Here is a 24466-nt window from a genome sequence, read left to right as displayed (position 1 = left end):
CAAATAATCTTCAAGCAATTGTATCCAAGATCCAACGTTCAGTTTCTATGATTGAGGTCCCCCGCTTTGATGGTTTCAGTCTGCAGACTGCAAATGAGCATGGCGATGCGACGCGTTGTACACAGTTGACCGACGACGAACAGCTCACATGGCAGCTTAATATGTGATTCAATTCGCAAAATATCAGTAAGATTCACGAGCTGCAATTTGGCGCCGCCCTGCTGAGTTTGGTGGCTCGGCCTACTCCGCGGCTTTCGGCACGTCCCGTTTCCTGTTGTTTAGGGCTACGGTACTAGCATGCTATTTTCTCAATTAGACAGTTAACGACAAGAGCAGAACTACCAGGTTGAAGTAGACTCCAATCTGACGGATCTGAACGAAGTGACAGCAATCGACAGGTGCTGACCTGATGTCAGTGGCCCCATCGTTCCTCGCTCGTGCTCACCATATACGTCGTAGAATGCAGTGCCTCAAGTGCACCCTCCCTACGAGAATCAATTTAATCTGTAAAACAGTGTTCCAAGTTCCCGAGTAGTTTCCCGAGCCGTCTAGAGCCAGCAAGATAATCCCCATGGCTCACTTCCTGTCCGGTGTTCCAGCAGCGCCTCAAACACCCACGGGGGCAGGCCATCGCCTTTGCTGCCAAGTAATGTATTTACCTCAGACTGCCCAACGATCGTCTTCTGCTCTCTTCTGCCCTTCCCCCACTCTTCCACGGCTCAAGATACCTCATCGTTTGGCTCTGTGTTCGCAAGCACTCAGCAGCGCAGCATCAAGAAGAAGATGGCCAACCACTCAGGTTGGCTCACAGCACTTGTTGCTTTTTCAATATGGGTGAGTAGATTTGGACGTATTTCTCAAGCCCTTGCGGTGTCAGATCGTAGCTGGGAACCTGAACAAGCCTAGAGTGCACCAGTGCGTGTAGCGCCTGCCACAGCTGCAGCGCCACAGCAGTATTGCCTGATTTCTACTGTCTCATCAACGTTCATAACATTCGTTCAGGCCCTTTTATTTTCTTCCTCGCGCTTCTCTCCTTGCTTTGAGTATCTCGCACAGCCTCGGCACAGTATGACCCGTCGCAACTCATTTAAGACTTTTTCTTTTCATCTTCGTAGCGTGTACTAACCTGACTAGAACCACTACCACTGGTATGATGAGTACGAAAACCGTCGCAGGCGCTACGAGCACCAATTTATGTACCTTCTGTTCCGGAACGACATCCAACGCCAGCGGTGCCACGCCCGAGGTCACACAGGTAGTTACCACCAGTGCGTTCGGCTCTCTGCCATAGGTAGAATACAGCATTTCCAAGCCTACAGGAGAAGTTAAGCCGAGTGCTCCACCAAGCAATGCTCCGGAAAGCGTCAAGCCTAGCAGTCTAGCAAGTTCCAACACCAGTGCTTCAATAAGCAGTGCGTCGGGAAGTGTGAGGCATAGCGCTTTAAGACGTGGCAATTCCAGCACTACAGGAAGCAGTAGTTCCAGCATGACAGGAAATGGCATCCTCACTCGAACTAGCACAGCGCGTGCCTCGACAACAAAACAAGCGTCGCTGGCGAGCCCAACTCAGTCAAGTCCCATCTTCTCTTCGTCGGCCGGATTACTATCGATTCCCAGCACTGGGGGACCGACTTCTTCACCTCCAAATGGTCTCAATCCCACATCCTCAGGTTCATCAACAAGCACACGGCCCAGTCCCTCTTTTCTGGCTAAAACATTGTCGACTACCAGCTCTGGGCAATCGGCCGCTGCAACGTCTTCCATTGGACCAGATCCCACGTCTACGGCTTCAGAACCAAGCCCACAACCCAGTGCCTCTTCTTCGGCCGGAGAGTCTTCGAGTTTCGGGACTGCAGGAGCGACAGCTTCTAGCGTTGAAGGGCCATCGGGCTCCAATGGCTTGTAATTCTGTGCTTACGGTTTCACAACAAACAAGCGCACAACCCACCCATCCGTTTTCGCTCATTAGAAGTTCCACATTCATATTGATAACTACATCTATCGCCACGGTGAGGGCGACGACTACGATGACTTCTTCCCCTTCGACTTACCTAAGTCATTCTTCGCCAACGTCTCAGCCTTCACCTACCGGGTCAACCTCAGTTGGGGACGGCAAGCAGTGTGGCGCAGCAGCAGCTGGGTGCCCAGGGAAGAATCATAGCAGTGGGAAGTTCTTCCTCCGCAGCCACGTTGTCTACGGCAGACATGAGTTTGAGAACCTCTACATTGAATCTGCCCCCGCAAGTAAGTCGCCAATCCCAAGTGAAGGTCATCGAAGCTGATTCGGCACATCAGACGCGGAAAATATGATTCCTGTCTTCACTTCCGATCATTCTAAAGCGTATCTTGACTACTACGATCTTAACACGGGCGGCCTTCAGTTCTACCACGCGAAGCGTGCTACCCGCGGCCTCATAATCAATATCGACAACGACTAGAACGCTTGGTCTTCAGTCTTTATTTCTTATACCGTTGGGACTGCCCGGATGAATATCGACTGGGGCGAGCTTGAGTGGCAGAACGACCGCTTCGGCTCATGGCTGGCATGCAAGGAGAATGGCCAGATTGAGCTGCAGTCGCAAGACGTGGCTACGAACCAAGACATTGACCAGTCCAAATGCGCGAAGGTGCAATTGATCACTGATAATACTCCGTAAGTGATCTTACATGAGTGTGAATGGCCGCCTCCGTATGGAGTCGGGCTATAGAGTCTGGCGTTGGAGTTCGGCGACGGAGGCGCAATTTGTTGGATATGTACTTTCAGGTCGAGGGTTAGAGATGATGGATTGGAGCGTTGCATTGCACTCCTTCTAACTTGAAGCTTTTCACGAGGATGGCCACCATAGTACAATGTCGACCTTCTGTCCTTCAGAATCGCTGCAAGCTCGCACTCCGTGAACGCGCCTATCTCCGGCTTAGCTCCACATTTGCCCATGCTAACTACAACGAGAGACAATTGGATCGGTTGTCGGCATAACGACATCGAACGAAAAAGCCTCACCGACTTCCGCAGATCGGATCTTTCTATCGCTTCCTGGATTCTTCGTTCTTCCATATTTCGCTGGTGGACTGGCGGAGGAAGAAATGTCTACCCGGAACGATGAGCCAGCGGCTCAAGAGACGACGCCGCTCTTGGCTCGCTCTGCGGAAGCGGAGCAGCTCGCCGCGGCGAAAAAGCGGGGTGTTTTCCCGGCGCTCCTCTGCGCTTTTGTGGTGAGAAACCAAAGTTCGAAGCACGCGACCACTATAATTTACGCTGACATGACTTCGTGGGTAGACTTCTTTGTCATTTGGCGTTACTCAAGTTCCGTTAGTATATTCTAGCCGAAAGCTTGGTTTGACGCATGCAATCTAACCTCGACAAGCATCCTTTACATTTTCCGGGTCATGGCCTGTGATGCGTACTATTTGGAGCATAATGTTTTGCACCCACCGGAGGACCGTTGCTCGCTTCGAGAGATCGGGGCGCGAACTGCACGAGAAGTCGCCATTGTTGGGATGTCGACAACATTCTTTGGCGTTGCGAATTTACTGGTCGCTACGTGGTGTATCAAGAAGCTAGGTGTGAAGCAAGCACTGCTGATACAGATCTTCTGGCCAGCCGTGAGACTTGCGATACAGAATTTGGGCGCGATGACCGGTGGCAGCAAAGGCATCCTCATCTTTCAGGCGAGTCAGATTATCACCATCATTGGAGGTCCTAACGGCTATGTCCTTGCGTTGAACTCGTTTGTGACAGAAATCGTCAACCCGGAAGAACGGACGGGAGCTTTGGGTCAGATCCAAGGCTATATGATGATTGGCTCAGCTATTGGATTTCTCGTTGGAGGCGTTCTTGGAGATGCATTCGGCATCCTGGCACCCTTTCGCATTACGCTCCTCCTTTTTTTGCTGTGTTGCGTATACGTCGCGATCGCCTTACCGGTGTTACCGCGAGCCGACCCAAACAATACAGACACGAGGCAGAAGTCTGTAGGACTGATGCGCTTCTTTGGACCGCTACGGATTTTCACTCCTCAGAAGTGGACACTGAAAGACGGACGGACAAGCACGCAGTTTGGTGCATTAATGTTGGGTATCGGCGTATTCCTGGCTATTCTCGCAACAGGTTACCTCGTTACCCTGCTGCAGATGTATGCCACTACTGCATTTGGATTTGGCACTTCAGCCAACGGCTACTTGATCTTCATGTACTCATCACTGCGAGGACTGTACCTATCTCTCGCATTTCCGCGCATCATCAAAATCGGACGCAAGTGGCTGCAGCCTCCGACCAGCGAATCATCCAAGATCGAGACGGCCGCATCAGAGCCTGTTGGAACATCGGCTAGCGAGATTGAGATTGCGGATTCCATGGACGCGGAGACTGAGCCGCTCAACCCGCCACAGCGAGAGAATGAGGAGGAAACCTTTGCATTCGATTTACTGTATGCGCGATGCAGCCTGCTCGTGGATGGTATCTTAACCGGCCTCTGTGTCTTCGTCTCGGAAGGATGGCAGATGTATATGGTAGCTGTGGTATTGCCACTTGCAGCAGGCACAGGATCCGCATCGAAGGGCAGCATACTTCAGATGATTGCGAGCAAAGACCGTGTAGATGCCTTGAGTGGTATCACGCTTGTGGAGAACGTGGCAAGGCTGTCGACTAGTAAGATCTCCTTGGTCATTTTGTTTTCAAAACGTGGAACCGAGCTGACACAGATAGTATCCGTCTTCGGGTTCGTGTTTGCGGCACTGGCAGAAGTCGGAAAGACGCATCTTGTATTCGTGTGCAACGCGGGAGTTGCTCTTATAGGATTTATCGCGTAAGTCCTACTACAGGATGCTAAGTACATTTGCTGATTTGTAATAGCCTACTGTTCTCACGTTTTCCGCCTGATGGGGCAAGAAGGATCGATATCTAAGGTTCTTGGCAGTTTTGCGCTCTTTGTACTGAAGTCATACCTCAGGCATACCAGCGATACGTAATAGAGTAGCTTTGCAACTGGTCGAAACAAACCAACTCGCGAGCGAATGAAATCTTGAGCCTTCTTGTCTGTGAACCACCAAGCCAACAGTGAATGAGCCGCAGTTAGGGAAACCGAAGGGAGATACTTGCCACTTCCATGAAACATTTGATACCGTCGAGGCGTGTTGATTTTGCACCATCGTAAAAAAACGGTGAGCAAAGCTTGTGCCTCAACGAATGCAGCCTACGCAGTCTGATGTCCCTGTTTAAAGTCATCTGGAAACTTTGTCCATCACGAAACACGTCTTCATCGTATAATTAGTTCAGTGATTTTCTTCTCATTCAAATCCAGACCTCGCAGTCGTCCTGCTACTTATTCATCATTAGTACCACCAGGCACCGCAACATACTTCCCAAGCTTCGCCAGTAACTCCGCCACCCGAAATGGCTTTGTTATAACCGAATCCATCCCTGCCTTTTCAGCCATGGCTATCTGCTCTGTACGGGCATTCGCTGTGACACCAATAATTACGTTTCTCTTTTTTTCTCCTTCCGCCTCGATAGCTCGTATCTTCTTCGACGCTCTGATGCCATCGCACACGGGCATTTCCCAGTCCATCAGAATGCAGTCAAAACGTGTGATATTGTCGTCCGGTGCCGGAGTGCCGAATTCCGGTGGCCGATTGTACAAGCGTAGGATCGAATCGACCGCTTCACCACCGTGGTTGCAAGTGCGCACCACGCAGCCTACTTTGCGGAGTTGCTTTGCGAGAACCTTCTGATTGAGGAGGTTGTCCTCGACAAGAAGGATTTTGTAAGTCACAGATGGCGAATGGGGAGGCGCCTGAAGGCCGTTGCCCATCCCAGTTGATCCGAGGGACTTGAGAGCGTGATTTGTTTTGGCGACAGAATACATGTGGCCCGTAGAGTCGATCGGTGTGGCCGACTCGCTGAGTGACAACCGTACCTTAGTGTAAAATGCGAACGTACTACCGACTTCGAATTCTGATTCGATGCCAATGCGTCCGCCTTGCATTTCGGTGAGTTCTTGTGAGATGTACAAGCCGAGGCCAGAGCCGCCATATTCGGTATGGGTCCGCCTCTCGGCTTGGTTGAACTTCGTGAAGACATTACTAACGAACTCTGGTTTAATGCCTTTTCCACTATCGATAATTGCGTAATGCAGATAGAGAATATCCCCTTCCCCGTAATCTGACTCGCGCGTTAAGTCTGGTCGCCGTGTGCCAGTGGAATACCATTTAAAGTTTGGCCCAAACGTATGTTCAGGTGGAGGGCTTGCAGAGGAGCCACACCGAATCGTGATTTGTCGTATCGGCCGTGATCTTGAGAACTTGATTGCGTTGCTAAGAAGATTGACCATTATCTGCATCAGTCGGGACGGATCGGCACACACTGTTGAAGATCTGTCCATAGCTGGCGAGCTGTCCGTGTCTGTGCGAATATCGATATCGTTCGCGTCGCATTCTGCCGAAAACATTTGTAAAGCTTGATTGACAAGGTCCTGCGGGTGGAAGGCTTTGGGCGATATCGTCAGCAGCTTCGAATCGAGCTTGCCTAGTAGCAATATGTCGTTGATTATGCGTCGTTGGTGCGCTGCGCAAAACAGGATCGACTCCGCAGCTTCAGCATTGAGCTTGATGATCTCGAATAAAGAATCTACGTCGCTCTTGCTCTGTGCGTCCTGCAGTGACATGATCACACTGTCTGCGCATTGGGTGATGGCTGAAAGGGGATTTCTCATCTCGTGCGATGTGATATCGATGAATTCTTCCTGTCTCTGCCGCTCTTTGCGGGCCGCTTCGGCATTCCGGAGATGTAACTGCTCTGACCATTTGAGATGCGAAATATCCGTGAGGGAACCCATGAGCGAATGCACGGTACCGTCGCGATTGAGATTTGGCGATGCAGCGTACATAAGCCAGAAAGGTTCGTCGCTCGAGGGCAAGTCATGGCCCAGCTGCGGCGGCTGATAGTATTTCTTCAGCCGCAAGGTGTCCGATATTTCCACTGCTTGTACTAAGCATTTCCCCATCTCGCCAAGAGCTCGAGGATGATCATCTGGGTGGATGTATTCTTTCCAATCAAACTTTTCGGGATCGCGTTGGTCATAAGGCAATTCAAATATCTCCCAGAACTGTGTATTGGCCCAGAGCAAGGTGCCGTCCGCGGCAAGCTCATAGATGCCTACTGGCACAACCTCAGCCAGCCGGCTAATGCGTCTTTCTGTATGACTGAGCTCCTCCTTCAAGTCGAGTTCTCTTTTCTGTGTATCCTTCTGAATCGTGATCCTTGCCATCAGCTCTCTGAGTTGGCGTGTGAGCTCAGTCATGGACTGCTCGTAGTCCAAATCAAAGGGCTGTCGGGGGTTGAGGCCCAGCATGATGTACCCACGGACTATCTTGCTGATCTCTAAAGGGATTATCACAAGATGCCGACTTGGTTCACCATATCCTTGCCAATCGATGTTTTCAAGGATGGTAGGATCAACTTGCTCTTTCGATAGGTCCTGGCCATCGGGGATTAAAGGTCAGATGATCAATTGCGGGACTTGGGTCAAAAGTTGCTTACAATCATTAGAAAGTCTGTTGGAGATTCCTGCGCGCGCCTGAAGAGAGAAACTATTGGGCAAGGCTTGTATTGCGCAAGGAGCTAAGACGAGGAATGGGTCAGCAATGCTTCGAAGGAGATAATGTAAGATAGAGTTTCTGTAACTAACATCGAGGGTACTGGGTGCGCCAGCATGATCTGGAGGTAGGCCGATCGTGTGTCTCAGGCGGAGTGTCCCGTTATGCAGGTCGTGCTCGTCTGTACCGTACATAATGGCCATTGGAATATCACGAGGGTGTTGGGCCAGGACATCGTGGATATGCTGCCATGTTGACTCGATAGTAGCAGAGGGGGAAAGCCCTAGCCTTTTTGATAAAGCCATTCTACGATTCTGCAGAACGGCTCTGGTTACCTCAGTCCAGGAGAAGTAGACTCCGCCATGATTGCCTGCATCATTCTTTAGCGAAACCAGACCCCCGTCCCACCATGTCTCTTCCAGGAAGCCGTCTCGGTGGAACGGTATTTCGAGTTCGTTCTGGGAAAAACCTTGCTGGCCGTTCTCTAGGGTGTGAAATAAAGGGCCATAGAATCCCCAGAGATGTTCCATGGTCTCCTTGAAAGCATTCCCCATCAGTTTCGGGTGTAGGCTACCAAGGAGAGGAGCTGCGCTTTCGTTATAGATGGCGATGCGCTGGGGACCCCAGTAGATTGCGGCAGCCCGGCTATCAGAAAAAAGCATTTGGGTGTACAGCCGAAGCGCATGGGACCAGGCTGCACATGGACCTAAAGGAGTCGCCGACCAATCCAGATTACGAAAGAAGTCGGTATGGTCGGATGGAGGCAGAGCATCTAACCAGGTGGCCTCATTTCGTGGAGTAATGGATTCATTGCGCGAAGCTTGCAAGCCAGAAGGCGATGCCGGGTCATCTTTCCTCAGATGTTCCAGTATCCATAGCCCCGAGTTTTCGTCAAAATGTGCTGAGCGTGGACGAAGGTCTGAGGCATCCAGGACAACATTGATGGTCCACTTAGCTAACCCCGCCTTGTCGAAGGATTGTTTGATGCCGAGGTGTGTCGGAGGGACCCGCGCCTGCAGATCACTCATGACATGCCACGTAACATGGGAATTGGGGGTTAACCGTCGTGATAAACGCGCGTTTTCGTTGTTGACTTGCGACTGCCGGATGAACCTGCTTACGAGGACTGTTCAGAATCGGATGTCGCCTCAGACTACGTCTTGGTTACGGGTCTAGAACGCGAGTCGTACTAGCGTCGATCTGACGTCGATCATAAACCGATCGTCGACGTCTCTGCTAAACCCTCTGATCGTTGAAAATACCCCCTAGACGTCGCAACTCCTCATCATCCGTATAACGTTCTACAAGTTCAAGTAACAAGTTGAAGCTATTTGCCGAGCATCCCTAGACGCGCCCGCAGCGCGTGGATGACGTATGGCTTAGTACCATAAACAGTCCGGGGGCGACGCTAGCGACTCGGGACACTCCGCAAGCGCGCCATCGAGGCTAGCATTTGTTACTTAGATTGGCTTTGTCTCGAAGCATGGACAATATCAATAACTCGCCAGCGCCTTGCCCAACAAGCAGGATTTAGTAAGCAAAACTCTGCTAAAATGACTTGAAGGTCGTATGGGAACAACTGGATTTATGGAAAACTCAAAAACATTGCGAAGCCACTCAGCCACTCATCTCAGCTTCTAGCAAACGGTCGAGATCTCAACCCTTATCAGTACACGATTAAATTTCGGCTTACGAGATCAAAGACATCATCCATGCTATAATCCCTACGTTTCTGATATGATGTCTAACGCAATCAAAGCGATGTTTGACCAAAGCAGCAAACCTGACCCAACCCTTGATCCAATTATGAGACCGGAATCTAAGCCACCGCTGCGCGCAGCATGAGTTTATCATTCTCGCTCTGCGCACTCAACTTTGAGTTCGCTTGTTCCTTCTCTATACGAACTTTGGATTGCTTTAGGTTCATAGAGAACCTAGACAATTGAACATACTGATGTAGAAACACCACTCAAACTCCGGAGGTCAATTTTTTATGGCGTGACAGTGACACAACCTCGTTGTACAAATGTCTGCCCAGATCAATTAGTAGGAGGTATAATATAATGTACGCAATATGGATCTTGAAGTGCGGAAGGGAAATGTTGGTACTCGGAACGTCTCATCCCATATTATATTTCGGCTGACTCTAAACCCAGTACTGGTGCCTGCAACAGGACTCATTCTTTCGTTCTTTCGCGAGTCTGCAGTTTCCAGACTGCGACGCCAGAAGCGAACTACGTCCAAATTCAAAGCTAAGAGCAAGCACGCGGCACAGTCTTTCCACAGACTTCAAGCTCGCCCTACCGACCCCTTTGTCCTTTTACCAGCTCTCTACCCACAGCATCAGCGATGCAGTACCCAAAGTTGCCCATACTGAGCCTCCTCTCTGCGGCCATGTCCAGCTTCCAGTGGGCTCAACTTCTTTCAGCAATTGGGAGGCTTCTCAAGGCAATCTGAAGCCTGACCTGACCACAGGTAAGCAGGCATGCACAGACGACTCGACGATTCTGCTTGATTAGGCTATATCCAAGTTGTTTTCTTAGGGTCTCATCAAATCATACGACCGCATTCTTCCACAACCTATAAATAATAACGCCGTCAAACTTTTGAACGATCTCGCTGCAAGAGGAGTATTTATCGGGCCGGAATTGCCAGGATTCATCACAAAAGCAGTGATACATATGAAGACGCTCCAAAATTGATTGGACATCGGATGGGACATCAACTCTACATTCGCAGACAGAGTAAGAGCCAACAGACTTCCGTTTCTTTGGCATGTACTAGACGACTACGAGCTAATGAAATGGGGTCTCGAACACGGTGCTCGTACTTCGGTGCAATTTGCTCGATCTACGCCACAGAGGACTCGACTGTTACATCAGGAGTTGCTGGAAAAGTGCCGTGGTGACTGTTCCATCTTCACCTACGAGCTTCTTCAATCCCACGGCGCGCCTCATGGTAGAAGATAATTGCATTTGGGAGTGGTTACGGAAGCGTCTGATCCGTACCTGTATACTACTCCTGAGGAAGACGAGCGAGCGCATAGAGAGCACATGAACATGGTCCAACATCTGCTCGATAGGGTGAAGCTGGACGTCAACGCGCCTGGCCAACCGCCTGATATACCTACTCTACCTAAGCATTTGAGTGGAAACGGCAGAAGTGCGGTTCCGATCTGTCATATACCCGAAAGCGAAGTACTGGACAGGGACTCTCGCGATTTAACGTGGACGATTTTAGACCGTGGTGAGGATCCAGGATATGCGATGGAGCTTGCCGAGCGACGCTATCCCAGATTCATTGATGATGTTAAAGCTTGGAGGGAGAGCAAGAAGAGAAGTTAAAGGTGTTGTGTACAGTGAGACTTTGTCTCTGTTGCTTCGAAAGATAGCGAGCAGCAGCCTCCCATGTAGCGTCTGGAAGGGTGTATACCCTCAACTAGAGCCGGTGAGTATTGGTGGTGTAGTGGCAATATCGCCATACTAGCTGAGATAAATGCAGCCATCGCATTATTAAGATTATAAAAGTTATAGACATATGGGTATCATGATGACAAGCTTAACAGCATGGTCGGTTTTTGTCGACCAGGAACAGCCCTTGCCTCCAATGCGATGCTTGAGACTCCATACCCAAAGTTCCAAGCGGAAACGATGTTTACATGCCAGAGCAGACACTTTGATCAATGCCGAAGATCCAAGTCATAGCTTTCCACCTTGCCAACATCTCACTGTTGCTCAAATTCAGGGCGTGCTTGACCCTCCTCGACAGTCTTTGACCTCTGAACGAGAGGTAAGGAAGTAGACTAGGCCACGCTGGCCGACTACTCACAGCATGCACAGCCTCAACCTGTACTGTCTGAGCTGGATGCTTGAAACTCGATCGTTCTCGTAACTCTTCAGCAGTCATCGTCGTCGCATCATCTAACATCCACAGAAATAGTTTACTGAGAGGTTCCCTCCCCAAAAAGAGTTCTTCATCCAAGGCTTCCACATTAATAGAAGAAGCGCGGAGGAATAAAATGTATGATTTGAGTGCGCGGACTGCATCGTTCGTGCGGCAATCTGGTAGTTGCATGTTATCTGACCAGATGCGAGACTTGTGGTATGGATGAGAGACATGTCGAACGTTGCCCAAGTCGCCTAGTATCCATCTTTGTTTTTCCCCGACGAAGATATTGTCCGGCTTGATGTCGTCATGGCAAAATCCAGTTTCGTGTAAGATCTGCAGTGAGCGGAGAAGCTCATGGAAGGTTGCGCGGTATCGGGCGTCTAAAATGCGGAATCCCAGATTTTGAGTTTGAACGTTCTTCGACAAGCTTTTAAGCGTACCTTGGCGAGCAAGAGGCATGACCAAGTGCCATTGTGTGATCATCCCCGGGCCAGCTGCAGTATGGAACGCTGCCTTTACAGGAAGGCAGCCGATCGTTGGCGCATTTCGTGACACCCGAGACGTGGCATTGCGACCTGAACTACCACTGCAAAAGAGAAGTGATGCAGGAATCTCTGTTGGCCATCGTATAGTTGTATGTTTGGGATGACAATTACGGAAAGGGCTTCGTCCAGGCGTGAAGGTCTTGATGACTGTGTCGTTAAGCACGTACGTAGTTCCTTCAAACCCGGCTCCCAGCTTCTTCCATTCAGATCTGCTCGCAACTAGTTCTGCTTGTAGTTTCTCTGCCTCACTGTCTGGTCGATAGTGTTGCTCGGCGCCTAGTATGCCAAACTCTGTTGGCCCGTATTTGGCAGATAGTGCATCCCGATATACCGAGAAGAGGTGAAGTTGGCATACCATCCAGAGAACTAAGAGAGCGCCAATGACGCGAATACGTGAGACCCGAGAATGAACTGGTCTTGGTAATCTCCATCGTGCGGCGTGAGGCTTGCCCATACGGTCCTTTATTGGATATCCACGGCTATGAATGAATGGTGAAGTGTATATCTGATGCATTCCGTCGATATTGGAAAATGTTTAAGGGACAAGTATGATACACGTTATAAGATGCCAATACTGTGTACCACACATGTCATTCCGCCAGCTCGTTGGTTGGCAGCAGCCAAGATCGTATAGTGTTATGGCCCTCCGCGTGAAAGCCTTAGTCACTTGGCTGTGGGCCGTGGGCTGCATTCCTGCCTATGCTCTGGGATTCCAAGTTCTGGTGTTCGCCATCTGTGATTGGCTGTCAACATAACCTTCCATCCCCTATACGAGTACCAAGATATCATCTGCGGAGCATAGCCACAGATTACATCATTGACTCCACTGCTTCGGTTGTGAAACAATTGTCATGTTTTGACGGTGAGCAAAACAGGGCAGAAGTTGTGTGGAAACCGGAGCAAAATGTAGGCTATGCGGCAAACCGGCATTCTCCAGCTGCCGGCCAGCCGGCGGAACGCACAGGGCAGCGCACTACGTACTGACACTACATACCGACACTTGAGGAAACTCCATATCGTTGTATCGCGGGCTCGGGCGTTAAACTTGCTTTCGTGAATGCAAAATTCCCTTTTCAGCGCTCTGGTTCACTTCTTGTTTGACTATTCATGTTCGTATGCTACTTCAGACGCTTTCACTTTGCTATACCGGTATTCGAGTTCGAACTCAAAGTTTTCGTTATCACGCGTAGAGCAACACCTGGATTGGCTTGCAGCGGTGGCATCTGCAATTGGGCCTTTCCACAGAGGACTAGGAGACTCGCTACAAAGTGAGCTGCATGCTGCACCGTATTGAGAAACACCATCCGGCTCTCGGAGACACTCTTAATTATCTTAATGGTGAAGATCGAAAAAAAGGTTACAACTGTGGACATGTTTCCAGCCAGAATGGGAACAAGCCGAGTAAATCTCGGTTTTGTCACAGACATTTTGACAGCGATGGAGGCAGCTATGTGATACAAGATATTAGAGGCAGTACCCACAAGCACCGTACCGAACCCCCCGTCCCAGTCAATCACTCAAATGACGCAGCAAACCTTCCCGCCCGCAAGCCCCGAACCAAGCAAACAGCGCGAAAGTCAGCAGGAGGTCGTCCCGAATCAAACTGATGGACCCCTGACCCTCAAGGCCCGGACAACATCACCATCTGCGGCACCTGCGACCCCTCCATCTCCAACTCGCGCGAGCCCATGACCATTTCGCGACACATACCGCGATATCTGGTGGACGATCCTAGACTTGACGCAGAAGCGCCCTCCGTCGCCATCAAGATGGATCCCGGACCAATGCCGACGACGCTCTATGAGCCTTTGATGGTCGAATGGCGCATGCGCAACCACGAAATAGGTGCGCTGAAGTTTGGGACAGGCTGCGTAGGCGATTTCAGGCTCAGCGAGGATGTGCCTGGGGGTGTTACCGGGATGCTGAGGGTTGGTGTAGCGCTCGCAACATCCGCAGGTCTTGCTGCCATCTGGCCAGACGTCTAGCTCATATCAGTGAGCTTATGAGCCTGGAATAAACCAGATGCAATTTGCATGACTTTTAGCTTTATTCTCGTCCACTTTCTCAAACCTTCAACCACATCGCCTAAACACTCATCCGCCTCCTCATCTTTGCAGCCATCTTACTCTACGCGACCGCATAATACCACCTGCTCATCTCGTCTCTCGATCCATCCTCGGACCGTGTGTGCAATCGGGTCGTTATTCCAGGAATGACAGCATATGGCTGTTCGTGATGCATGACAGAAACGGGAGAAGACAAGCTCTAGATGGGCCGTACCTTCCATTATCCAGTGCCTGTCAGCCTTGCCTTCCATCCGGGCCCACGGCCAGCCAGCCATACTTCACGTTTGTTGCGCTCTTTGCACCCCATCACGCCAACACTTGAAAAGCTTCTTCTCACCTCTTTCCAGAGCATGCCTCTGCACAGTCGGCTAAGCACCGGCAACGCTTCCTCTACACTCACTCACCGCAACACAATACAGTGCACGACGCATGCTGATTTTTGAAACAATGCAATTCAGCTATGTACATTTCGATGCAGAGTTCTTGCCGCCCGCGCTTTACGTCGCCTTGGCCTTGCTCTTCCTCACCGTCTCCGTCCCTGGTGGCACCTTCAAGCCACCAAAGACCAGCGCGCACACGGCAATCATGCCCGCGGCACCCGCTGCGTACGCCGTCTCGCGTCCAGCCCACCAGTACAGCGAGCAGAAGATCAGGGGCCCGAGGGAGCGCCCAATTTGCCCTGTGAGTGTTAGTTCGGATGCCATGATACAAGTACGCGATGACCAAGAACATACCGAAACTCCTGTGGTTCCCTAGCTTTCCTCCTCTCTCATCTGCGCTCGCTTCGAAGCTGCTCAGGCTGTTCAGACCAGTCACTACTGTCGCGCTAGTAACAGCGAGCAGCGCGGCGGCGGTGTACAGCATCTTTTGGGACTCTACGCGGCCGAGAATGAAGAAGGCGATAGTGCAGCTTACAACGCCCATTTTCACGACTTTGAGCGGGTGTGTACGGCGCACGACGGAGCCCTGCAGAAGCGACGCGATGAGCCCGATGAAACCGAGAAGGCGGCCCGTGTCTTTGGACTGGTACGAGAAGAGGTCGTAGGTCATGAAGGGGAGGGAGAACTCCATGCCCGAGAAGAACAGGATGAAAGAGAAGTGGGTGGCGTTGAGGATGAAGTGTGAATTTGTGCGCACGCGCGGCTTTTCAAGCTCCTCCTTCTTCGTCCCATTGCCGTTCGCGTGGTTCTTGTCTACCGCGGGCGCGGCACTCGGAAGCGTCTCGGGCAGGCAGAAGTAGAGATACAAGGTCTCGGACACGATGAGGAAAAGCGAAAAGCCCGCCGCGGTCGCAAACGGGTTCGCCTTCACGCTCTCGATGCTCGACAGCCACGCTCCCAGTGTCGGCCCAAATGTAAAGGCTATGCTGAAGCATGCGCCCACTAGTGCCATGGTTGCACCGCGCTGGCTCTCATCACTGATGTCGGTCGCAATCGCCATGGCCAGCTGTACATTGCCCTCGCTCAGCCCTCCCACGACTCTGCTCGCCAGGAATGTGCGGAAGTCGGTCGCGGCGACCCACAGCGCGACGCTCAGCACATTGCCAGTCATAGACCACAGCAACGCCGTGCGCCGCCCGTAACGATCGGACAGAGTGCCAATTATAGGAGAGGCAATGGCCTGGAGGAAGGAGAACAGGGACCCAAGGGCCCCGCCGAGGAGGACGATATCGTAGCGGTCGTTGATGGGTCTGGCGAACGAGTTCTTGTACGCATTGAGCCCGCTGAGGATGCGCGCGAGGAGCGTGGGCGTAGCATGGTTCTGTGCGGCTTCGTGGTCGCGGTAGAATTCGAGGAGCTTGGGGAACAGCGGCAGGATGAAGGTGAAGGATATCTAGCACGGCACTGCGTGAGTAGTGTCTCTCGACGGTGGTACAAGGGATGCCATGCGATGACGTACCAGGTCGAGCAGCAGCGAGATGAAGAGCACGCGCAGCACCTTCTTGCGCAGCGCCGGTGGGACAGGCGCAGAAGACATGTCTAGAGATCAGTCCCGACGCCAGAAACAAGGCCAGTGGAGCGCTTTGCAGCTCGCGGCCCGCGCAATATATACTCGGCGGAAGCGGAAGCTCAGCTCGTAAACGCAGAGGTAACACGTATACGCAACCGGAAGCGCGCGCGCGTGTCTCGATGGAAGAGGAAACAAAAGGCTCGCAGCTGTCCTGCAGCCGTGTCGCACGCCGAGAATAAATACAAATACGACGCTTCTCGCTTGCCCTGAGTAGTGCTGGCCGCGATGAGATGAGCTAGAATATTATATAACGTGCATCGGCCATTCGACGATGCCACGATGCGACGATCAAACATCCGACGAATTGCAAGTCTCCTGAGCGGCCCCGCGAGCTAGCGTGGCACCGCCATTGTGAAACAAACCTGAGGCGCGCACAGCGCCTCTGCTTGTTTCGAAACGGCAGAATCTGTTTGTCTCTTCGGACGCGGATGTTCTTCGCTGCCGGGTCATTCTGGTGACGGGGGAGGTGGTGATGGTGTGGTGGGGCAAGCCGAGGCACCGCCCTGACGCTGACATGCTAACCTCACTGCGTCGATCGCGGAACAGACAGCATCCGTGGCTCTAGTGGACGTTGAACCCCTAGGTCAGATGAGCGCTTTGCCATTTCGCGTGACTGAAGTGGGCTTTCAGGGAAAGGTGTATCGAGCAGCGGCTCAACCTGACGAGATTCGTAAGATTGGTGCATCCAGGGCTCAGAAAGCTGCCTTCTTGTCAGTCTGTATCTCAGACGAGACCGTTCAGGCCAGCTTCTTGGGGGAAGGAGTTACTTGGTGCGGTGCATATCACGACGTCAAAAGGCGGTATTTCACGCGCTGGGCGAATGTGGCTGGAGTACGCTCACGTCGCGGACCGTGCCGTGTCCAGATGTAGGGATAGGTCTCTGCATGATTGCGGTTAAAGGATTCGAAAACGTGCCGTTGCTGCGTCTGGCGCTCGCGACTCGGAGAGTGTCAGGCAATGTACCAGAAGACGAGCACGAGAACCAGAAGGCCTGCGACGGCCACAAAGTACCACTGATGCTGGGGCTGTTCTCGCATGTGTCGACGTTGACGCCAAAGGAGCCCACGAGGAATGTGAGGGGAGGAAGATGAAGGTTATCCACGATAAGCGCCAGATGCTGGTGTTAAGCTTCAGGGAGATTCAGGAGGCGCGGTATCCGACGCTTCTGAACAGCTACAGTGAAGTCGGGGATTATTTGGGTCGCCGAGTCGAATTGTTCGACAAAGGTTTGTCGCTTATCAGCTCACTCACCGCCGCTGTGGGGTTTGTGATATCCTCCTGAAAGCTGTGGTCCAGCCTTTCGAAACTGATTTGTGGAGACGCGAACCTCTCCTCCACTTCAAGATCATCGAGCAACTCCGCTACCTGAGTCTTGAGATCGCGCAGGACGTCTGAATGTACTCTCATGAGCTTCTCCAGAGTCAGTCATTGACTCGCAGCGTGCGAGAGGGCGGCAGCGCGATTCTCGTCTGGCTCCGCAGCCGACTTGTAAGCTTGCTCTTCCAGTCTGTTGTGTTATAGAGAGACCGATAGGCAGCTTGGGTAGGGACGCAGCAAGATGCTCAGGTAATCTGAGCAGGGTTTGATTCCAGCGAATTCCAATGCCGTATGAATAACATGCACTCTTTGGCCGTCCCCTAATCTGTATCTTTAACTTCTCTTGGGAGAAAGAAGAAAAAACGTCTCTATTAGCCTGTTAGTCTACGGCAAGCTTTGAAGGTGATTTGCATCTGACCCATCATGATTCAAGTCCTGCACGAGCTGCCGCAAAGGTGCCCGTCAAGGGTTCGCTGGGACGAGGGGTCCCGTTGTCGAACAGAATGACCGTCGAACCTAGGAGCAGCATTACTTTAGCATCATCTGTTAGCTCACCTTCAAAGTACATACAGTTTTCAAACCCCCCCCCCCCCCCCCCCCCCCGACCTCTGGGGCAATCTCCCCTCGATTGGCTACCCTCTAATATGGATCCCGGCTGTCTAATTCGTCATATTCGTTCAAGTACGCAATTCTTGGTACATTCGATGTAGCTCCTCCTCTGCGATGATCTTTTACATGAACCTAATCGATCTTGAAAGACGAGCGGGAGATACCACGCCATGGGTCTTGTTCGTACGGAAAGTACCGCTCGTTCGAGACAGGTTTGCCGCAGCCGCGCCGATTCCTACCATCCCTTACGCATCTCCCAAAGTCGTCACCCACTGAGTCATCAGATGGATCTAAGTTGAACTCATATATTGAAATTTCGGAGAAAAAATCTTGTTGCCCACGGCGCGTTTTGTACATGGTTGTAGAACGGTTGAGTGCCTCTGTTCTAGAACGTATAGAATTGGCTTACATCACACGCAAGGCTTGTTGGTCTATTCCCTGTCAAGCGATCAGTCATGGCCAGCAGAAGATAACACTTATACAGCTCTGTAAAGCCTCCTCAAGGCGGTCAGATCTTGGAACTCTTGTGCTACGATTTTGCTGCCTAGTATCATCTGTCAGCATCGTTAGTGCGGCGAGGGCGTCTCGAATAGCGTCTCGAATACTGTAGGTATAACTTGCCATTTGAGATGCAACCGATGACTAGTACGCGGCCTGCTTTCAACGCGTCTGCTGTGAAATAAATGACCCATGAAAACCCAGGACTTTTTTATATCACTCTCTTTCTTGCGGAACTCGGTGCGCGAGGCTTATCTTCGCTGTCATCCTCCAATTCTTTGAACCCTTCAGCCAGATCGACCCCAGATAAGTTTCAAGGCTGCGCTCTCTGCACCGAATTTATGGGCAGAGCCTCTTGTGCTGGATCGGTCCAAAGTAATGATACGGTCTGCGGTCTCCTCATTGGAGTCCTGACCAGAGCAGGGGAACAGGCCATGAGAACAAGCAGTGCTGAGTAGCTGCCAGCCTCCATAGAATCTGCTTTGGGGGGGAAAGGCCGGATGATCCGATTCAGTCAGCTATAACGTAACATTTCGTTCGTTACCCTGCCTGCGCTTTACCATCTCACATAGTCCGATTGGAATTCCAATACCATGGCGGATGCTGAAGGACGCCGGAAAAAAGCCATACGGGCGGTACTAGCTCAGAGCTGCCCAGCGGCCGTAACACCATATTGTAAGGACCTAAAGGTCGTAAAAGTTTGGCGATCTGAAACTAGGCAGGTTCTGACAGCGATGTGATGCGCAATCTCAAAATCAGACAGCAGGCCTAGACGGCTCCATGATCTTCCAATTGCATATCTCCAATCTGAACGATGTGATGCACGGCGGCGCTGCAGGTGTTATTTTTGGACATGGTAAACGCGAAAGGCATTACCAATATCTGGTCACCCTAGGCAACCACCGCAGCTCTTGTTCCCCATATCCGCCCCGGCTCCTCGGAGTTCATGGTCGGCGTTACCCGCTCGCTGAATATCCCCTACCTCAAGGCCGTACTTGTCGGCATTACGGTACGCCTGGAGTTCAAAGTTGTATCTGAAGGCCAAGCAGATGGCACTGATTCTCGGGAAGATGATGGGTAAGGTGGTGTATTGTACGGTGGAGCATCATAAGGTCAATGCTCCGGTGAAAGAGAACCATAGGGCTCTGAGGATAGCGTGGGATCAGGAAACTGAGCGAGAGTGGGGTGTCAGGAAGCCGACGAAGATATAATCCAGCTGTTATGCTTGACCGGTGTCATCCATCTTTTACAGCGGCTTTCTGTTCGTGGCTAGTCTCGGAAGAGATCGCGAAGCGGGAGCATCAGCGGTGATTCATGTTTGCGGGCGTATACTCTCTGAAGAGACCACCAACATTCAAATGGCCATGATTGCAAAGAGTTAGAGGGAACGAGTATAGGAAGCTCGTGGTGATGGTTCAGTCGTGGCCCACATGGAAGGCATGACTGACGGTACTGAGTATTGGCAGGCACGACCAGATGCCGCAAGTGGGAAACTGAAATATAGAAGTGACTTTCTTTCAAGCGACTTAGAACCGTGCAGAGCCACTGAACACATAACAGACGCCCTCATTCAGGCTTCCAAAAGGCCTGCTTTCAAACACACCCCTTCTATGCGTCCCGGCGGTCGCCAGAGACGCCGAGCAAGCCGCCAGTGGGCACGGTCACAGAGCTCGATATGCTGGTTGCGACAAGCGCTGACGACAAGCGCTGGCGCCAACGATGCAGCGTCTAGCGAACGTTCTGGAGCACTGCTCGATGAACCGTGACACATATCAACATCAAGGACGGAATGGCTACCAATCCTAGAAATCAAGTCAACGTCGCCTGTGGCATATTTTCTACGAGAATTTACAACCCATCATAATGCCTTAATTATGGAGCCATAAGCAGCTTAATTGTAGCCAACGCAACGTGTCTCACTTATCGAATCCTCCTCGAACGCTCTGCTCCGCATCGAAACATAGAAGCTACCTTCACCACAACCAACAAATGAGGGCTCACAAGTACGTTCCCGCACGTGATCTACTTACTGCGGCTCCAGGTGAGTATTTGCCTCCGCGCATCTTTCTCCTCTTTCGTAAGCGTAAGTCCAGCATATTTGGCACCATGTCCTGTACTGGGAAGACAAATCCAGACCGCGCCGTCCACGTAATAACGCAGTGCATGCGTTGCAAATCGGTCACCTGAGCCTGCATCAATGGAACACACCGCACCGCCCATCTTACCCACACATCCAGGAACAGAGACACATACCCGCCGTGCCGTCAGCGTCTGCGCACGCGACATTCCTCCAGGAGAAGCGGACCCGTCCTCCGAGCTGAAAATACCCTTTTTTATGGGGCGGACGTGGGCGAGCAGGCATGGCGGCTAGCGCATGCAGGATTGCCGAGGCGTGCAGGGGTGCAATGGGGGGCGGATCTTACTGTTTTGGGCGGGGCGACACGAAGGGACAAGCTGACAGGTGAACAGATTTTGAAGATGTTCTACAAAAGTGCGTAGTGGGTACATTTGAGAATAGATATTCAGAGACATAGAAATATCAAGCATGTTTGAGTCGTGAGATGCAGGTGTAGAACAATGGTATAAGCAAGAAGGATATTTACAGCATGAAATGCATGCGAAAAGCCATATACAAATGAGACCCTTTTCCGAGTCCTCATTACTTCCTAGCCATGACGGCCACGTCCGTCTAAAGAATTTTGGGAATCGAATCGCTGGAATGCAGCCCGGAAATGCGAGAAAGCCACAAACGCCGAGTATGCAGTCATGATGATAAACAACGCTCAATGCAGTTGCGGGGTATAAACAGAAGGAGAAACAAGTGGTAAAAGTATTGACAGAGAAGTGAAGAAGAATGGAAAACGAAGTGAAGTGAAGAATCTTTAGCCGAGGCACAGGAGGCGGTTGGCCGACACGGCGGTGGTGCTGCTGCTCGGGAGGAGCATCTCGTCCCACCAGCCATCGCGAAGCAGCGCGGTAGGGTCCTGCTTTGCGAACCAGATGCGCATGCCCGAGACGCGCTTGAGGACAGCGGGGAGTGTGTTCTTGTCGCCCTCGCGGATTGGCACTACGCGCTGGTAGAGGCAGTCACGCTTGTCGGAGTTTGCCGTGACGGCGGCGATGAAGACAGGCCAAACAGGGTAAATCGCAGTGTAGAGATGTCCCTTGACAGGGAGAGAGAGTATAACGGCGGTCAGCGCGTCGTTGAGTTCCATGATGGCGGGGTTGAAGCGAGTCAGACTGTCACTTTGTCAGAATGTGGGTGGTACGCGATGACGGAACGTGAACTTACCCATACAAACGACACCGCAAGTAGATAAGTGCGGCGAGTCTGAAAGACTCCGCAGTAGCGAGGATGATGTCGCGTCCATCGCCTTGAGGCTCCGGCGTCCACTGCGTGAGGTTCTGTATTTGTGTTTCGAGTACCTGCGCGTACATGTGCTTATTCTGTGCGTTCTCGGTCGCAAGCGAATTGATCGAAGATATGAAGAAGACGAGTTGGGGGGACATGCCCAAGATGCTGCAGATCTTCTGCGCATCTCCGTTCTGCATTCCATCGAGCCAGTTGTTGGCCTGCAGGGACTGCGGCAAGGGGGCGCTCTCAAGCGTGTATGCCGTTTGACCGGTGCGTGCAAGCACGAGCTGGGTGCGCATGTAGAGGGCTGGCTCTGATGCGTGGTCGATGAACTCTGATGGGATGATGTCGAAAATGTTGGCGTGGACAGACCAGCACAGACTCGCTTCGTCTGAGTCGTTGATGGCACCGTGATGCATAAGCAGCATGGCTGTGGAGAGAGCGGCGTCATAGTCCTCGCCATTGCTGATCTGCTGGCCAAGGGCCTGAAATGCCTGGCCGGAGTAGTAAAGCTCGGCCTGGTGATAGCGCTCTTTGTCTGAGTGAAGGTATTCACGAATGTAAGAAGCGCTGAGGCTCAAGAGAGCGAATTTGGTACTCTCGCAAATGTTGGCGGTTTGGAAAAGGGAGAGGTAGGTGTTGGTCTGAGTCGCGGGAGTGCGACCGGGGCAGATCCCGTTGATGAAGAAGTCGAAGAGAAGCTGTTCCATATCTCCACCGAAGTGTCTGCCATCAGGGACATACTTGACCAGGCTTGTGAATGCTTCCTCTTGAGAGGCAGAGCTATCGAAAGAAATGACGGAGTGGTGTGACGAGTGTGAAGAGTGTCCAGGCGAGAAAGGGCTGCTCGATCTGGCGCGCATCACATCCATATCTGCCATTGGTGAATCGACTAGACCTAGTCAGCATGCGTCTCTAAGCTCCTCGATGGTATATGCTTACCCTTCGCACCTGTGAGGTCTGAAAGCTCGCACAAGAAGTCCTGACATGCATCTGCCTTGGACCTTTGAATATGACGGATCCGCTGGATCACTAGTGTGACTGCTCCAGTATCCTGGATGAGTGCAAGGTAGGATTGCTGTGCCTGTAGTGTAGTCTTGAACTTCTCAAACTGCTTCGCGTTGAGCTCGCCCAAGCGCCAGTACAGCTGTCCTAGCACCTCCAGCAGTACGACACCAGGTCCCTCTGTGATCATCCATTGCCGTATAACCAAAAGGTTGCGCCTGCTGTTCCTCTGGTTCCCCTCTGTTGGTAGGTCCACTACCCTAGCAAGTAGACGGTCGATGTGTGTGCAGTCCAGGCATCCGAAGTCCGGCGACATGGAAAGATGTTGAAGAGCATCGTTGGCGGCCTCGAGAGCCTTGACAAGCCGTCTGTCTGCGTCCATTGTTTGTTGTGATGTGTTGCTAAATGGAGTCGAGTAGAGCTGCCCAGTGCTGTCCGTAGATCCGGAGATTGCTGTAGGGACTGTAAAGTAGCGGACTGGGAGAACTTATGGTATGTTCGAGGGTCTGTAAAGTGCAGGCCGATTCCCGTATCGGGCTTGTATAGCCTCGTGAAGTCGGAGGTCGGTAGTCTACACTAGAGGCTGCGCGCAGAATGTGGAGAACAGTAGCTAGTAGCACCCCGGTCGCTGACAGGAATAGAAAGGAACGAAGAGGCTCTGTGTACCGAGAAGGTGAAACGTGTGGAGGGGGAGCGTATATACGCTGAGGCTGTCCACCAAAGGAAGGCTGATTCTGACGGCGCTCCTAGCGGCCAAGTCCCCGAGAGGGATACCCCAGGCCCAGCACTGACCCTCGTGAACGCTGGAAGTGGGCCATGAGCTTAATTTGCTGCTGGCCCGTCCTCCACCCACGATCGGAAGGAGGCATTGCTACATGGCGGCCGTTGAATGCGCCAATACATGACTGTTGCTGAGCGAGTGGGAGCTGCCGTGGGCGCGTCCCCATTCGACGCCAGCCACGAGCGCTCGCGAGAGCAAAGAATGACTGCGCATACGCAAGCCAGGGGGTTTTCGCATCGCTCGGGCTGTCGGTACAGTGGGACAGGGCACGAGTGGTAGCCCACGTCAGCGGTGTGGTGCCGGGATTGTACATGACCTAGGAAGCGTTAGGGAGCAGGCGACGCGCCAAGTCGTAGGGAGCGGTGCGGCGCAGCCCTGGTCGGTCCGCAAGAGGAAAAATCCCATGTCGAGCTTTTTCCGGAGCGGCAGTGCCACGGCCCACATCAACCCTCAGTGCGATCGCCGCATGGGCCCCCTTGGACGTGCGTTGCGGCTCTTGATCAAGCTTTTACGGGGATGGCCTTCTTGGTGCACCTTTCGCGCGTGTCGCTTAATTGACCACTCGTGGACCCAGCGCAGGTGTCCCCGAAGTCCGTCGACTCCGTCTCATCTGAAACCTCCACCCTGTGCCGCCCTCAGTCTCGCGGGCAAAATGCTACGAGCGGCGCTGGACGCCTGTTCGAAGGTTCTCGAGCAGCGATCGTCTCTCCCAGTCTTACCTCACAGGTAGTGGACACCTGCAATCAATTTCTCTCGACACTCCTTCACTGTAGGACAGGTGCTAGATTTCAGATCACAT

At 52.1% G+C, this 24466-nt stretch overlaps 7 protein-coding genes across 7 annotated transcripts; 3 read left to right on the top strand and 4 right to left on the bottom strand.

The window, feature by feature from the left end:
• Positions 1-571: 571 nt before the first annotated feature.
• Positions 572-1906, top strand: CC84DRAFT_1244290 (uncharacterized protein; the record flags this gene model as incomplete). Its single annotated transcript, XM_018184147.1, has 3 exons — positions 572-834; positions 1135-1268; positions 1320-1906. The coding sequence occupies 3 exons, from the start codon at positions 572-574 to the stop codon at positions 1904-1906; spliced, it is 984 nt and encodes a 327-aa protein (XP_018036148.1).
• A 1481-nt stretch (positions 1907-3387) lies between these two features.
• CC84DRAFT_1091548 (MFS general substrate transporter) lies at positions 3388-4904 on the top strand (the record flags this gene model as incomplete). The annotated part of the gene is made up of 3 exons (XM_018174405.1): positions 3388-4648; positions 4706-4805; positions 4853-4904. 3 exons carry the CDS (start codon positions 3388-3390, stop codon positions 4902-4904), a joined length of 1413 nt encoding a protein of 470 aa, XP_018036147.1.
• Positions 4905-5321: 417 nt separating this feature from the next.
• On the bottom strand, positions 5322-8255 carry CC84DRAFT_1186923 (uncharacterized protein; the record flags this gene model as incomplete). Its single annotated transcript, XM_018180890.1, has 3 exons — positions 5322-7475; positions 7538-7600; positions 7686-8255. The coding sequence occupies 3 exons, from the start codon at positions 8253-8255 to the stop codon at positions 5322-5324; spliced, it is 2787 nt and encodes a 928-aa protein (XP_018036146.1).
• A 2992-nt stretch (positions 8256-11247) lies between these two features.
• On the bottom strand, positions 11248-12480 carry CC84DRAFT_1145422 (uncharacterized protein; the record flags this gene model as incomplete). Its single annotated transcript, XM_018176508.1, has 1 exon — positions 11248-12480. The coding sequence occupies one exon, from the start codon at positions 12478-12480 to the stop codon at positions 11248-11250; it is 1233 nt and encodes a 410-aa protein (XP_018036145.1).
• Positions 12481-14589: 2109 nt separating this feature from the next.
• On the bottom strand, positions 14590-16069 carry CC84DRAFT_1217092 (MFS general substrate transporter; the record flags this gene model as incomplete). Its single annotated transcript, XM_018182864.1, has 3 exons — positions 14590-14771; positions 14827-15925; positions 15992-16069. 3 exons carry the CDS (start codon positions 16067-16069, stop codon positions 14590-14592), a joined length of 1359 nt encoding a protein of 452 aa, XP_018036144.1.
• A 2580-nt stretch (positions 16070-18649) lies between these two features.
• CC84DRAFT_735213 (uncharacterized protein) lies at positions 18650-19131 on the top strand. The gene is made up of 2 exons (XM_018187228.1): positions 18650-19031; positions 19087-19131. Exon 1 carries the CDS (start codon positions 18712-18714, stop codon positions 18982-18984), a length of 273 nt encoding a protein of 90 aa, XP_018036143.1. The 5' UTR covers positions 18650-18711; the 3' UTR covers positions 18985-19031; positions 19087-19131.
• A 2221-nt stretch (positions 19132-21352) lies between these two features.
• CC84DRAFT_735202 (uncharacterized protein) lies at positions 21353-23488 on the bottom strand. The gene is made up of 3 exons (XM_018187227.1): positions 22824-23488; positions 21819-22773; positions 21353-21766 (listed from the first exon to the last, which is right to left on the bottom strand). Exons 1-3 carry the CDS (start codon positions 23266-23268, stop codon positions 21409-21411), a joined length of 1758 nt encoding a protein of 585 aa, XP_018036142.1. The 5' UTR covers positions 23269-23488; the 3' UTR covers positions 21353-21408.
• Between the last annotated feature and the right edge of the window lie 978 nt (positions 23489-24466).

This window comes from Paraphaeosphaeria sporulosa (genome assembly GCF_001642045.1).
Source record: "Paraphaeosphaeria sporulosa strain AP3s5-JAC2a unplaced genomic scaffold CC84scaffold_5, whole genome shotgun sequence".
Taxonomy (NCBI): Eukaryota; Fungi; Ascomycota; class Dothideomycetes; order Pleosporales; family Didymosphaeriaceae; genus Paraphaeosphaeria; species Paraphaeosphaeria sporulosa.
The sequence above is the reverse complement of the archived record's forward strand: the minus strand, read 5'-3'. Positions and strand labels throughout refer to the sequence as shown.